This window comes from Lissotriton helveticus, chromosome 2_1, assembly GCF_964261635.1.
Source record: "Lissotriton helveticus chromosome 2_1, aLisHel1.1, whole genome shotgun sequence".
Taxonomy (NCBI): domain Eukaryota; kingdom Metazoa; phylum Chordata; class Amphibia; order Caudata; family Salamandridae; genus Lissotriton; species Lissotriton helveticus.
In genome coordinates, this window is record NC_136059.1 from 482,786,856 (window position 1) to 482,799,733 (window position 12,878).

Consider the following 12,878-nt stretch of genomic DNA (forward strand, 5'->3'; position numbering starts at 1 on the left):
GACTTTAGGTAAGAGTTGACTCACAGTGCTCTTACACTGACCAGAAATACTTCAGTGCCACCTCCCTGAGCATGAGTGGCAGCTGCCTCTGTACGGACGTGGTGGGGTGTGGGGAGGCATGACAAAAAAAATTAAATTAAACTTACCTCAGCCGCCACACGTCTCTCCTCGGTCCTCAATTTCTACTCTCCCAGCCAATCATGAACCTGCTGGCACAGCGTTGTGATTGGTCTGAGCTGCCCACAAACAGGCCGCTCAGGTAGTACCTGGGAGGTTGAGCATGTTCTCCACTGAGCTGTGCAACACAGCCCAGTGGAGAACATGCCAAAAGCCCATGACTTTTTGGCCGGCCCCAGAGTGCCGACCAAACTGTTATGCGCACTTTGCGAGTGAGTGCAAACCACTCCTGTTCCCTCTGACGGAGAGCCCAGCCCGGCCAGCTCAACTTGGCTGGAGTCCTGCAAAGAAAAATAAAATTATAACTTCTTGTTGTTTTTTTTTTCTTTTGCTCTGCTCAACAAGCAGTGGGGCACATTCTACCGCCTTAGAGGAGCTGCCACTGCTGAGCACATGCCCATAAAAACGGAAGTTGGGTGGTCCAGTATGCAAATTAAAAGGCTGGCTATTGGCTGGAGAAAGTCCAGCATCTACAAAGGCAAGATTAGCATTTTTTTATCATTCAGCTTAATGCTTCTCTTATGTGGTAAACCTTCTTTAACCATTTTGTGGTGTTTAAAAAAAAAAAAAAAAAAACATACATATATATATGTATATATATATATATATATATCAACCCAAAGTGCTCCTGAGCACAAAGACGCTACTCCTGGAGGAAAGTTCAACAGAACCTTTATTGAAAACCAGCACAGCCTTTCCTGATTCGTTTAAACAATCCCTGACGCGTTTCGGTGATGAACCACCTTAATCATAGGGTGGGGCCTGAACAATCCTGGAACGCCCTGCAACCCATTTTCTCCTTTCGCATGCACTCCCCAGTGAGTTGCATGCTGGGTGTTGCAGTAGCCACTGTACTTCCCCCTCACTGGAGGCCATGTGATTGTCCATTATTTGAAAATTCCCCAATATTTCCACAAAGTTTAAAGCCCTCCAGTGGCTACTGCAACACCCAGCATGCAACTCACTGGGGAGTGCATGCGAAAGGAGAAAATGGGTTGCAGGGCGTTCCAGGATTGTTCAGGCCCCACCCTATGATTAAGGTGGTTCATCACCGAAACGCGTCAGGGATTGTTTAAACGAATCAGGAAAGGCTGTGCCGGTTTTCAATAAAGGTTCTGTTGAACTTTCCTCCAGGAGTAGCGTCTTTGTGCTCAGGAGCACTTTGGGTTGATGTTAATACACGGCGGCTCCGGCCGTGAAAGATTGCACCGCCTGGCAAAAAGGTCACAGGTTTGCGTGGCTGTAACGGAATGGCAGCCTGACAGCAGCACGGAGGAAAATGCATATTTAAACCGGACAACTTTTTTCCTGAAGCCCACTGGAGGGCTTTAAACTTTGTGGAAATATTGGGGAATTTTCAAATAATGGACAATCACATGGCCTCCAGTGAGGGGGAAGTACAGTGGCTACTGCAACACCCAGCATGCAACTCACTGGGGAGTGCATGCGAAAGGAGAAAATGGGTTGCAGGGCGTTCCAGGATTGTTCAGGCCCCACCCTATGATTAAGGTGGTTCATCACCGAAACGCGTCAGGGATTGTTTAAACGAATCAGGAAAGGCTGTGCCGGTTTTCAATAAAGGTTCTGTTGAACTTTCCTCCAGGAGTAGCGTCTTTGTGCTCAGGAGCACTTTGGGTTGATATATATATATATATATATATATATATATATATATATATATATATATATATATATAATAGTATTTGCAGAACGATGTATCATCGCAAGTCCTAGTGCTGTATCCATGTGACAAGTTTTTTATTTTGTCCTGTCACCACTGATACGTTTACTTGTACAGGAGACACTTGTGACCAATGCACTGATTGGTTGCTTACAACTTGTACTTTTGTTGTTTAGCCACAGAGTGCTAGGTTGTTTTGGAAATGGGTATTCCCAAGGTGTACTTTTTAACATGGGTGACTAACACCATGGGGACTAGGCCATGACACTACTGCTGGTTGGTGGCTCATGACTGTCTTAGTGGGGAATTGGTCTTTATATCTGGATAAGAAACTGACTTTCCATTGTAAATTTGGGTAATACGTCGCAACTACATTGCCTCATGCTCCCTGATTGTAGTGGGAAGGAGGGTGCTTGAGTATCTGGAAGGTGGGGGAACACCTGGGCTCATGATTGTATGTAGCCCCTAAAGTTGAAGGGTTGAATTAGCCACTACTACAATCTCTCCTGCTCTCTGTAGTTAAGAGCTGCTCTTATTACTCCCTTCTTTGTGAAGCAGAGTTCATGACCCTTGTTTTTGAGGAGCACCAAGTGAGCAGGGAAGATATTTTATTAGTTACTGTGCCCGAGGCAAGTCAGTGGTCACTCTGATTGGCGGGAATGCTTGAGTAAAATGGCCAAAGTCATGGCCAGGCCTGCCCAGCCTGTATAGTGGAGTTAGGCAAAATGTCCAACCCTCAACCTACCGAGTATTTGTGAATTTTCATTAAATATCCCCCTGCTGAACACTTGCACATCTAATAGGCATGATGTTCTGTCTTCACGTTCGACCAAGCATGAATAACAAAATGAATAATTGCAGCTGTAATGTAGGTGCACCATTCCTTTAGCACTCATGGAAAACAGGTAGTGTGGCGGTAGTGGTTGCAGCTGCTTTTTGTTAAGTAAACTTTATTTATGCATGCCTAACCATGATCACTAAGCGTCCATGAAGTAGCTGGTAGCTGGTACCGGAGTGTAAAGCTCTTCAATAACCATGTTGGTGTTAGTAACCGCTATATTAATATTTTGCTACAGCATTAGTAATCCACAGTGGATCCTGTTAAAGAATAGTTCACCAAAAACTTATATTCCCTTCATGATAAATTACAGTAGGTGATTGAGTAATTGTAACGATTTCTTGAAAATATTCACTTAGTCTGTGTTTAGGCCTTCCTCCTGTTGACAGATCTTTGACCAACAGAATCTCTTTGGTTCCTGTTGCTATGGCACTCTACATCCAGGTATGTTGTGCCTCACACTATTGTCCTTTTTTCCCTTCTCCAAGTCCTTGGTCATTTACTTTTTTACCCAGACTTCCTCCTTCTTCCTCCTTCTTCCATTCCACACCCCTATAGGCACCATGTAGCTACCTGTGTCTATCCCATTTTTACACTTTTCAGTCTGTCAATCCAAATGCCCTTTTATTCTGAACATATGCTGATAGGACTGCCCTTGACACTTCATCACGGTGTTCCCACCACAATAATCCACATGCTCCATCTTTTGAAATGTTTTGGTTCCGTTTTGGAATATATTGAGATAATCGCTACTTCAAGCTACTTCTCTCCCAGAAGAACTGGTGCTGTCCACCCCTGCATGTTCCTCTTGGAACTCGTGTCTCAATGTTTCATAGGAATGAGGTATATCACCAAAATGTAGCATTCCTCTTTGCACCCAGAAGGCAAAAGCACAAGAATTTACATTATCCAAATGTGTTTAGCAATCTGGCATAACAATCATCCACATCCGAGTTCAGGCCTATGTTTCCCTATATATACCCACACCAAAATATTTTTTTAGCTGTAAAAACATGCTGACTGATAACCTTTGATAGAGACGAATTGAGCTCTTGTTCTAATTCGCAGTACTAAATGTCCTCAAAAAACAATCCCAACAGTCAACTGCTACTTACTCATTATCGAAAAAATACAATCCAGGTTATGAGGAAACACATACTTCACAGGAGCAAAAGGTACACAATAGTAGAAGGTAGGTTCAATCTAAAGAACACTATAGATCATCGGTGCAAAAACAGCTGATTAAGAACCCATTCCTAGTGGATGGATCATCCTACAGACTGGAAATGTCCCCAAGTGCACAATGTGGAATGGCCTTCTAAACAGTTATGACAACTGTCAAAAGCAAGTTTGTACAATTTGCTTCAGAGTACCTAGATTGAATGGAAGCAGATGCGAGTCAACCTGTAGGCTGTTAAAAAACCTAAGGCTGATTCAGAACTGCTTCCAGTACAGCAAGCCACAGCCAGCAATATACACTTGCACTTTGAAACCTGGGAAAGGGGTTTCTGTTTGATTTATGAACTGAATAGGCCTGTCCCCACAATTCCCCCATGACATTCCCTCTACTTTAGTGCTGCTTGACATTTCACACATCCCTTTAGGGTTCTTGAATTCCCCTTCTCTTTCCTTAATGCTCCACTATTCGCCCCTGTCCTTTTTAGTTTTTTTTTTTTATCAAGAGATCAACTTTAGTATTAATAGAATGTGAATTGCTGTTAAGGAGATGTTTGATAAATGGGAATCAGGTTTAATAGTTTGTTGCAACGCTGATCTTTTTGTGCTCTGCACTGGGTTCAGACTACTTCCCCTCTGTGTTCTTTACACATTTAAGTTCAACTCACTCCAAAAGAAGGAAAAACTTTGTAATTTATCTGTAAAACTACAGCTATACCATAAGTGTACTAATGTGTTAGGAAGAGTTTTTTTTTTAATTGATTATGAATTTTGAGCGAAATGTTTTGGGCACTAGAATGTGCACAATTGGGAAAGTGTTTTTTTTTTTTTTTACTAAACTGCATTCAGTGAATGATTGCTCTTTTTTTTAATCTTTCAACTGGCCTTTACGTTAAAAAAGTGATCTGATATAGTTTGACATCAAAACCAGTTCATTACATCTTCTGAAAATAGCTTGTTTAGATACATGCCTGTTTGCAACATGGCTCCCTCTTTCACCTTCCTTTTCTGAACAGCGGAGTTTACTTTTTTAATTTGGCGCAGGCAAAAAACTTTTGATTTGAATAATTATGTATTATATACGTAGAGGCTTTCAGCCAGCGCTCTTCACCCATTGGTCATTTGTAGGTAGTGTCCCTCACATTTTGTTTCCGCCCACAGCAGCATACCGCTCGTGGCAATGGGTCAGGACAATTCAACGATTTGCCTGCTTTCCTGTGAGCGGCAACATTTTGCATTTTCTTATATACTAGAATTCTGTGCTAGTGCTGAAAGGCAAATCTGTGTTCATTTCTCCTTACGCCTTTTCTTTACTTCTGAAATACTTCCTTTTTATTTTGTTGGGCAAACCTCCGTATGTCCCCTTTAGATGGCAGTATTTCTACTTTATACATTTACACTTTTTTTAATGTCTTTAATATGTAGGCAAACATATTTTTACAAAATTGCAGGCTTACAAGGCCAGAACTACTTATTTGCCAATGCATGGTATTTTTTCCGGAATCATTAAAATGTTCAGTGACATAAATGCTGGACTTGCTAATCCTAAGCAGTGTCAAACATGACTCCTCTATTTGACAACCATTTGTGGAAGGCCCAAGAGTTGGTGTCTCTTTCCGAGTGAATTGAGAATAAATCGTGGGACTCCGGTTTTTGTTTTCTAAGCTGCCACAGTTTCCTTAGCATTGCTAGACGTTTGTTCTGATGGGATGATTGCGCATTGGGCTTGCTTAGTATACTTTGTGCAAGCATAACAATGTGATTATGAAAGAGGGAGTGTAAATAGGTTGTGCAGGCTTTTCAAAAAGGAAAGGGCCGCTTGCCAAGAGTCACCGTAAGCCTTAGACAAAATAGTGGTCTATGGCTATGCCAACTAAGATTTTCATTTTTGTGAAATGACAGATTCATCAAGCCGACCTCATCGGACAGTGTTCACTCGAGCTATCGAGGCTTGCGATCTCCACTGGCAGGATAGCCACTTGCAGCACATCATCAGCAGTGACTTGTACACTAACTACTGTTACCATGATGACACTGAAAACTCGCTCTTTGACTCTCACGGCTGGCCTCTCTGGCATGGTAAGTTATTAAACCGGAAATGATTTTTTTGTGGCATCTATCTATTTTCATTGAATGTTTAAGAGTGAAGAAGGTGGAGTCCCCCCACCTTAATTGTTTGCAGATGGTACTTTGTTTCTGTTCAAATTAAAGTCTGGGAACCCTTAGATCCTTCTTTCTAATAACAAAATAGTTCATTGTTGGACAGCAATGAAATGCCACATTGTTGTCATTCTATGTGACTTGGTCTGTTTCAGAGCATGTTCCTACAGCATGTGCCAGGGTGGATGCGTTGAGGTCCCACGGGTACCCCAGGGAGGCACTTCGACTAGCAATAGCAATTGTGAATACACTAAGAAGACAGCAGCAGAAACAGATGGATGCCTTCCGGATTCACAAGAAAGGTACTTGTAGGGTAACTGGCTATGAAATCTGAATGATGGCTCATCTAATGCTTTGTGAGACTGAAGTTTCATGTACTGTCTCTGGCTCAAGAACGTAGCAAAGCATAGCTATCCAATAGCATCATGTTTAATGTATGAAACTTTCCCCCTGATTTTTCAGATATTTTTATAATAAATTATTGAAATAAACTGAGAAGGCTGCTTAAGTAGTGAGGTTCAAACTCGAGACATTCTGTATTGAATCAAAAATTGGCACCTTTGATTTTACTGGCCGAATAGCTACTCAATCAGGTGGCTTGTAAAGCGCGACTGTTCACTGGTAAGGGTCTCAAGGTGCTGGGAGGGGGAGGGGGAGGGGGCGGGGGGAAGCTGCTGGTCCGTTGAAGGTGGTGTGGTTCAATCGAAAGCAAGGTCTTGGACTTTCCTGAACGGAGGCAGTGACTGTGATTGCCTGAGGTGGAGAGGCAGGGTGGTCCAGGTCTTTGCTGCGAGGTAGGAGAAGGATTCTCCACCAGCTGTAGCATTGTGGATATGTGGGATATAGCCTGCGCAGTTGGGCGGAGCGGCGGTCTCTGGTGGGCGAGTGGAATGCGAGGCATTGTTTGAGGTACGTGTGTGGTCTGGTTCAAAAGTGCTGCAGGACACCCGGAGTCGGCGGAGGGGGTGGAGCCCATGATGAGAACTTCGGTCTTCTCTAAATTGAGCTTAAGGCAGCTGTTCTTCATCCAGGTGGCGACAGCCTTCATCCCGTTAAAGTTGTTTTTGGGGACTGTGGGTTTGTTGGGTAGGGAGACAATCCGCAGTGTGTCGGAGTAGGAGACTGAGTGTGGTTCGGACGATGGCTGCAAGTGGGGCCATGTAGATGTTAGAGTAGGGCTCAGGGAGGAAACCTGAGGCACTCTACAGCTGGTCTCTGCAGGTTCTGAAAAGATGGGAGGTAGTCACTGTGGTCGGCCGGTGTGAAAGGAGCGGATCCAATCCAGGACTTTGTTGCGGATCCCGGTGTCGTAGAGTCTGGTGTGTAGGGTGCAGTGAGAGACGCTGTTGAAGGCGGCCAAGAGTTCCAGGAGGATGAGGGCTGACGATTAACTCCAAGTTGGACGTTGATGGCCTTCTCGATGACCTTGGCTGGAAGGGGAATAGAGGTGGGTCTTAAGTTCTTGAGGTCGTTCGGGTCAGCAGAGGGTTTCTTCAGCAAGGGGTTTATCCCTGCATGTTTCCAGTCTTCCGGGAAGGTGGCGCAGTTGATGGACTGGCAGAGTTCAGGGGCGATGGTGGTGCCTGCTTTGTTGAAGATGTGATGTGGGCAGGGGTCCGAGGGTGCTCAGTAGGGGATGCTCTTCATGATCTTGAGGGTGTCGTCCACGGTGATCCATCGGTGTAGGTTGCATGCAGAGGTGTTGGCGTCTGGATGTCGGGAAGTGATTTTTCTGAGGGAGGTGATAAGCTGTTATTCAGTTACCTTGTTCCAGCTTCTGCAATGGGAGCTGGGTGTGTGGTGATATGCAGTGTCTGGTGAAGTAGTGGACACAGTGGTGGTCAGTCCAATGGAGCTCGGTGTGCCTGAAGGTGATGTCTTTGGCGGAGAAAATGGTGTCGATCGTGTCCAGCTGAGTGGGTTCAGGCATTGTTTTTGTCATTGGAGTTGTCCAGGTCACTGTGGAGGCGAGAGCATGTGGTGTGATGAAGTCTATTATGGAAATGCTGAAGAGTGGGTGGGATCCAGGGGGAGTTTGTAGATGAGGGTGGTGTTATGGTTGGTCTGGACCTGGAAGTTGAGGTGCTCCATGTTGGTCGAGAAGCCTTTGGCATGGGTGGCGAGGCAGTTTTTTTTTTGTGTATGATGTGCTGGGTGCGGTCCTTGTGAATGATGTAGCTGCCCGGGATGGTGGTAGCGATGTCCAGGGCAGAGGTGGAGTTCATCCAGGTTTCCGACCAAGTCAAGCAGGTCCTAGATGTCCTCCCGAGTGTTTGTGAAGGGAGCGTGTGTTGAGCAGGATGCATTTGAGGCAGCCTGGTCTGGTGTTTGTTGGTCTTGCGGTGGGTGGGGCTGGTGTGCGGTGGCAGACAAAGGTGCAGCTGCAGGTCTGGCAGAAAAAAGGGCCATGGGTGCCCATCAGTGATGTGTGGCGTCCAGTGTTGAGGGAATGGGGGTGCTGGCGTTGTATAGGTAGATGGTCCGAGAACCAGGGTCTATGGGGTGGGTGTTGTCCAGGCATGGACGGGCGCAGACTGGCTTGGCTCTGGCGCGCCAGCAGTGCAGGCATGCAGCTGCCGCCATAAGTAGTGTGAGTGGGAGGGCTGGACAGCAGGAAAGCGGGACTTGGCACTGGCAGCGACAAAACCTATAAATAACCATATTTTTAGAACCATTAGAATGGAATCCAAAATGTATTTCACCAAGGTAAATTGATGCTTTTGTGACCCATAGAGGTTCCAGAGCAGACCCAAAGGTTATGCCAGTAGATGGCGTTGTTGGAAAGTGAGGCAGACTGAGAAAATGCAATCCGAATGGTAGAAGGAAATCCATTCTAGGGCTAATCCTGTAATTGAAGCTTGAGCATGGAACTGTAGTGAGCTGTGTTCAAATGCAGACAAGCTTAATTAGGATTTGCAGAGGTTAATGATATGATGGGAGTAAAACCTTTCAGGAAGTGTTAGTCTGGTTATGATTATAATACTTTTCGAGAACGTATGAGGTTTGATTTGAGCACGAGGGAATGAGGTAGCTGAGGGGATAGCTGTTGTGAGTATTAGGAGTGAAGTCAGTCCAATGCAGTTGTAAGTTGTGCTGTAAGCAGAGGATAGTAAAATCCTTGCTAGAAGGCATTCTAAAGAATCCTAATCTAGAAATTACTAGAATTGGCCATGCTTCAGTGTTTTAGATTTCTAGTTCTGCCATACACATGATATGCCTGAAGGGAGCGTATGGTGGAATTATGAATAGTTGGTGGCAAACCATGTCAGATCTTCATGTGTTCTTGATTAAACTACCTCTTCCAATGAGCACCAACTCAGGTACTTAATTAAGACATTGAATTGTGGCAGAACTCTGCACTGTAGCAGGGGCTCATGCAGTAAGGGCCATTAACTGAGATTTATTTTGAGATTCAGTCATTCAAGGGCTTCCATTTATGAATCCTAGCAGAGCAGTGGCATTACATGTGAAGTATTGACATGAACTGGGAGTAAGCATGCAGGCCCCCAGAGGCAATGATCTACCCCAAACTCGAGGCCCGCCTCTGCTGCAAAACCTGTCAACCTCGACAGCACATGATCGCCCTGTGGGAGGTCGTGTCACCTTGCTCATTCCCAGATAGCGGAGCATAACATGACTAATAGGTGCTCCTTATTGAACACTTAAGCAATGTGAATCTTTTCTGAAGTGCCATGTTGTGCATTACTCTGCCATCGAGTGGTTGTGTGGCGAATAGTATCCTATTAGTGTTTTTTGGGGGGGGTTTTGGGCAGCATCAGCCATTTTGGTTTAAACCCCTCCTTATGTGATGTCAGACATATACCCCTTGACGTAGTCTCCATCAGGTTGTTTGTATTTTTCCGACGTTGGGCCTGGATGCCTAAAGGAGAAGTCCGGAATAGAGGAAGAAGAAATTGAGTTTTCCACAGACAATCGCAGTTGAGGGAGAATAACTGACCACTACTGGTAAGCAGTAGAATACACAAAGAAAATGCAGAAAACACTAAGGTGAATAGACGGATGCAACAAGGCCGTGTGGTGGCAGAATGAGAAGTGAGCATGAAGCATACCCTTTTAAGGTTTTGCCCCAAGTGCAACCACAAGCCTGCCCAGAAGGACACGCAGGAGGTCTGCAACCTCTGCCTTCCTAAGTACCACAGTGTGTAGGACTATGTAGTGTTCGCAGATTTCTTGCCTAGACCATCTGAGCAAGGCCGAAGCAGAGATGAGTACCTCACTCCATGGCATCCCCTCTAAGAGTTTGGGATGTCTAACGATGGGTAGGACCTCTTGGAGAGGGCAGAGGCCAAGGAAAAGAATCGGACCTTGAAGGCCAGACAGAAGGCAAACCCATTAGGGCGTGATCCATCAGAGCTGAAAGCTTCGAATTTGAAGACCATGGTGAAGTCCAAAGATCCCCACTGGTCCAAAGCAAGGAACACCGATGGAGGCAAACCCTCAACCTGCTTCACTCTCAAGAGCGGATCAAAGGCATGCAAGAGAAGCCGCAAAAAGCAGCTACACACCATCTGTGAACAGGCCAACATCAGCCCTGAAAATTCACTCTTCCTCGACACCGAAGGTAGCTGAAACATCAAAGCACCCCATTTTGGCACCGAAAAGTTCCTCTGCATAGATGTCAAAACCAAAACTAAGCCTAACACCACCGAAAGATCACTCAAGGTAGAGTGGAAAAGGAAGCATCTTGAGGCTGAACTTGTAACCCTAATCAAGAGAGGGAATTTGACTCCCTTCAGTGATACAGGATTCCACTGAAAAAGCAGGAGGAAAAGGAGGAAAAAGAGGAACCAAAAGAGCTGGAAAATCCCATCACCCCATAGCTGCAGGAGGGGATGGTAAGAGGTTTTTAGAACTGGAGGAACAGGAGGGTCTCACAGAGGGTAGACAACCGATGACTGACTGTGTACTCGCCACATGAAGGGGTGGAATCCTAGCCATCAGAGCAGTCCCATCACTGCGTACAATACAGTAGTAAAGAGAGCTGCAGACTTTTGGTGTTCTGATAAAGAGGAATAATCAGAAGCATGCTTCCTTCCAAGCAGAAGAAATTCTCCTAATAATCCCTAGCATGCTTGACATGGGCAAAGAAGCATTTAAGGTGCCATCCTTGGGCAGTAACAAGTGTGGAGAGTAATTACCGCTTCTCATCAAAGGATCCACCCTTGCCAGCTGATTCACTCATAGGTGCAACAGCAAGCAAAAGAGCAAACACGCCCTTGTTTACAGGGCCACCTGCTGACAAGGAAAGGAAGGAGTAGATATGGCGGGGAGAAAAAATGGAAAGATCATTATCACCAGTGGCAGGTAGCCAGCTCGAATGGCCTGCTAAATAGGAATGTCCACCAATAGTGGGATGAAATGGAAGAGCTGATGGAACCGCTGCCAGAGGAGTTGAAGAGGGCAAGCGTTGTGTTGCAGGAGGGCAATACAACAGGTGCACTGCTGTCCTGTACAACCTTGTACATCTTTCTTTCCGGACAAACTCGTCCTCAAGAAAAAAGCAGTTTTCTTGCCAAAGGCAGTCACGCCCTGCCACATAGGATAAAGCATTACTTTTCTGTTTTTCTATGCCCTGCCTCATCCATCTCGAGAAGAGGAGCAGCTTCATTGTCTTGATCATAAGAGGATACTCTTATTATTGTTTTCATCCATCTGACCAGAGACCATCTACTAAGCCAAATTTGTCTGGGCTTCTTTGGAGCCAAAATTGAGAAAGTTATACATAAGAGCACCATCTCCCCCTGTGGATTGTATTGGCCATAAAGATCTGCTAGGGGCAGGTCAAGAAGCAGCCGCCAAGGCTTGCATACCCATTCCACCAGGACAAAGGATTGTATCACTGCGCTGCGCATGGAGTGTCAGTCTTCGACATTTACCAGGCTGCTACATTAACATCCCTCCACACGTTCATTGGCTGGACTGCCAGGCCTTGCAGGATGGACACTTTGTCTGGGCTGTCCTACACAATTTCCTAGTTTGAGTAATTTCAGTGCCATCACCAGGGGAGGTACTGCTTTGGTATCTATTCACAAGGTAAGCAATCAGTGGTTAGAAATTTCGATCAGAAGAGCAAGTTACTTACCTTTGGGACCGCATTTTCCGGCAGTCTCTAATTGTGGATCCTCACAGACCCAAATTCCTCTGTTCTGTGGAGTTTACTCCTGCAGTCCCATTCAGTTAAATAAGATGCCAATATTGGAGATCTGCACTCTGACATATTCTGATTTTTTTGAGCTCCACGTCAAGCGTGGAGAAAGATCAAACTGATGGCACACATGGAGGAGGAAGGCAGGCAGATCTACTTTGCCAACGTTTCATCTGGGTCAGGACTGACTGGATGTGGAGCGACAAGGCCTCTCAAGGTGAGCAATCTGCAGTCCCATAGTCTGTACCAGAAAAGGCTTTTGTTCGTTGATGTCTCAATGTTGATACAATAGAGGAGGTATGTTATAGAGCTTGCGTAGGTATTTCCTTGGAGTGCAACAAATTAAAAATAAATATAAATAGACCACTCATTAGACGTACTACGCATTAGATGGAACTAGTTGCCAACTTTTTTATTTTTACTTGAATTGCTTTTGTATATTCACTTTAGCTGTATTCAATCATGACTCATTGGTTAATAAATATCGAAAATTACTTATCTTTTGCATATTGAAGTATCACTGGAAGTAAATCACGCTGTAGCCATGGAACAGCAAAAAATATTGCTTGGTCCAACATCCATTTTGTATTCGAAGCAACGCCAATATTTCCATTCAGACATACCATAAGGCCTAGGCTGGATTTTGGGACAATCTGGACGTATTCTTTTTTGAAACTCAG

At 45.0% G+C, this 12,878-nt stretch overlaps 1 protein-coding gene across 1 annotated transcript in view; it reads left to right on the forward strand.

The window, feature by feature from the left end:
* The window catches only part of ZSWIM6 (zinc finger SWIM-type containing 6), a 527,701-nt gene that overhangs the window by 414,588 nt on the left and 100,235 nt on the right, over nucleotides 1–12,878 (forward strand). Inside the window, exons 6-7 of the mRNA XM_078675132.1 lie at nucleotides 5,775–5,951; nucleotides 6,188–6,334. Of these exons, the coding sequence (XP_078531258.1) occupies nucleotides 5,775–5,951; nucleotides 6,188–6,334 (324 nt within the window). The remainder of the gene's footprint in view (nucleotides 1–5,774; nucleotides 5,952–6,187; nucleotides 6,335–12,878) is intronic.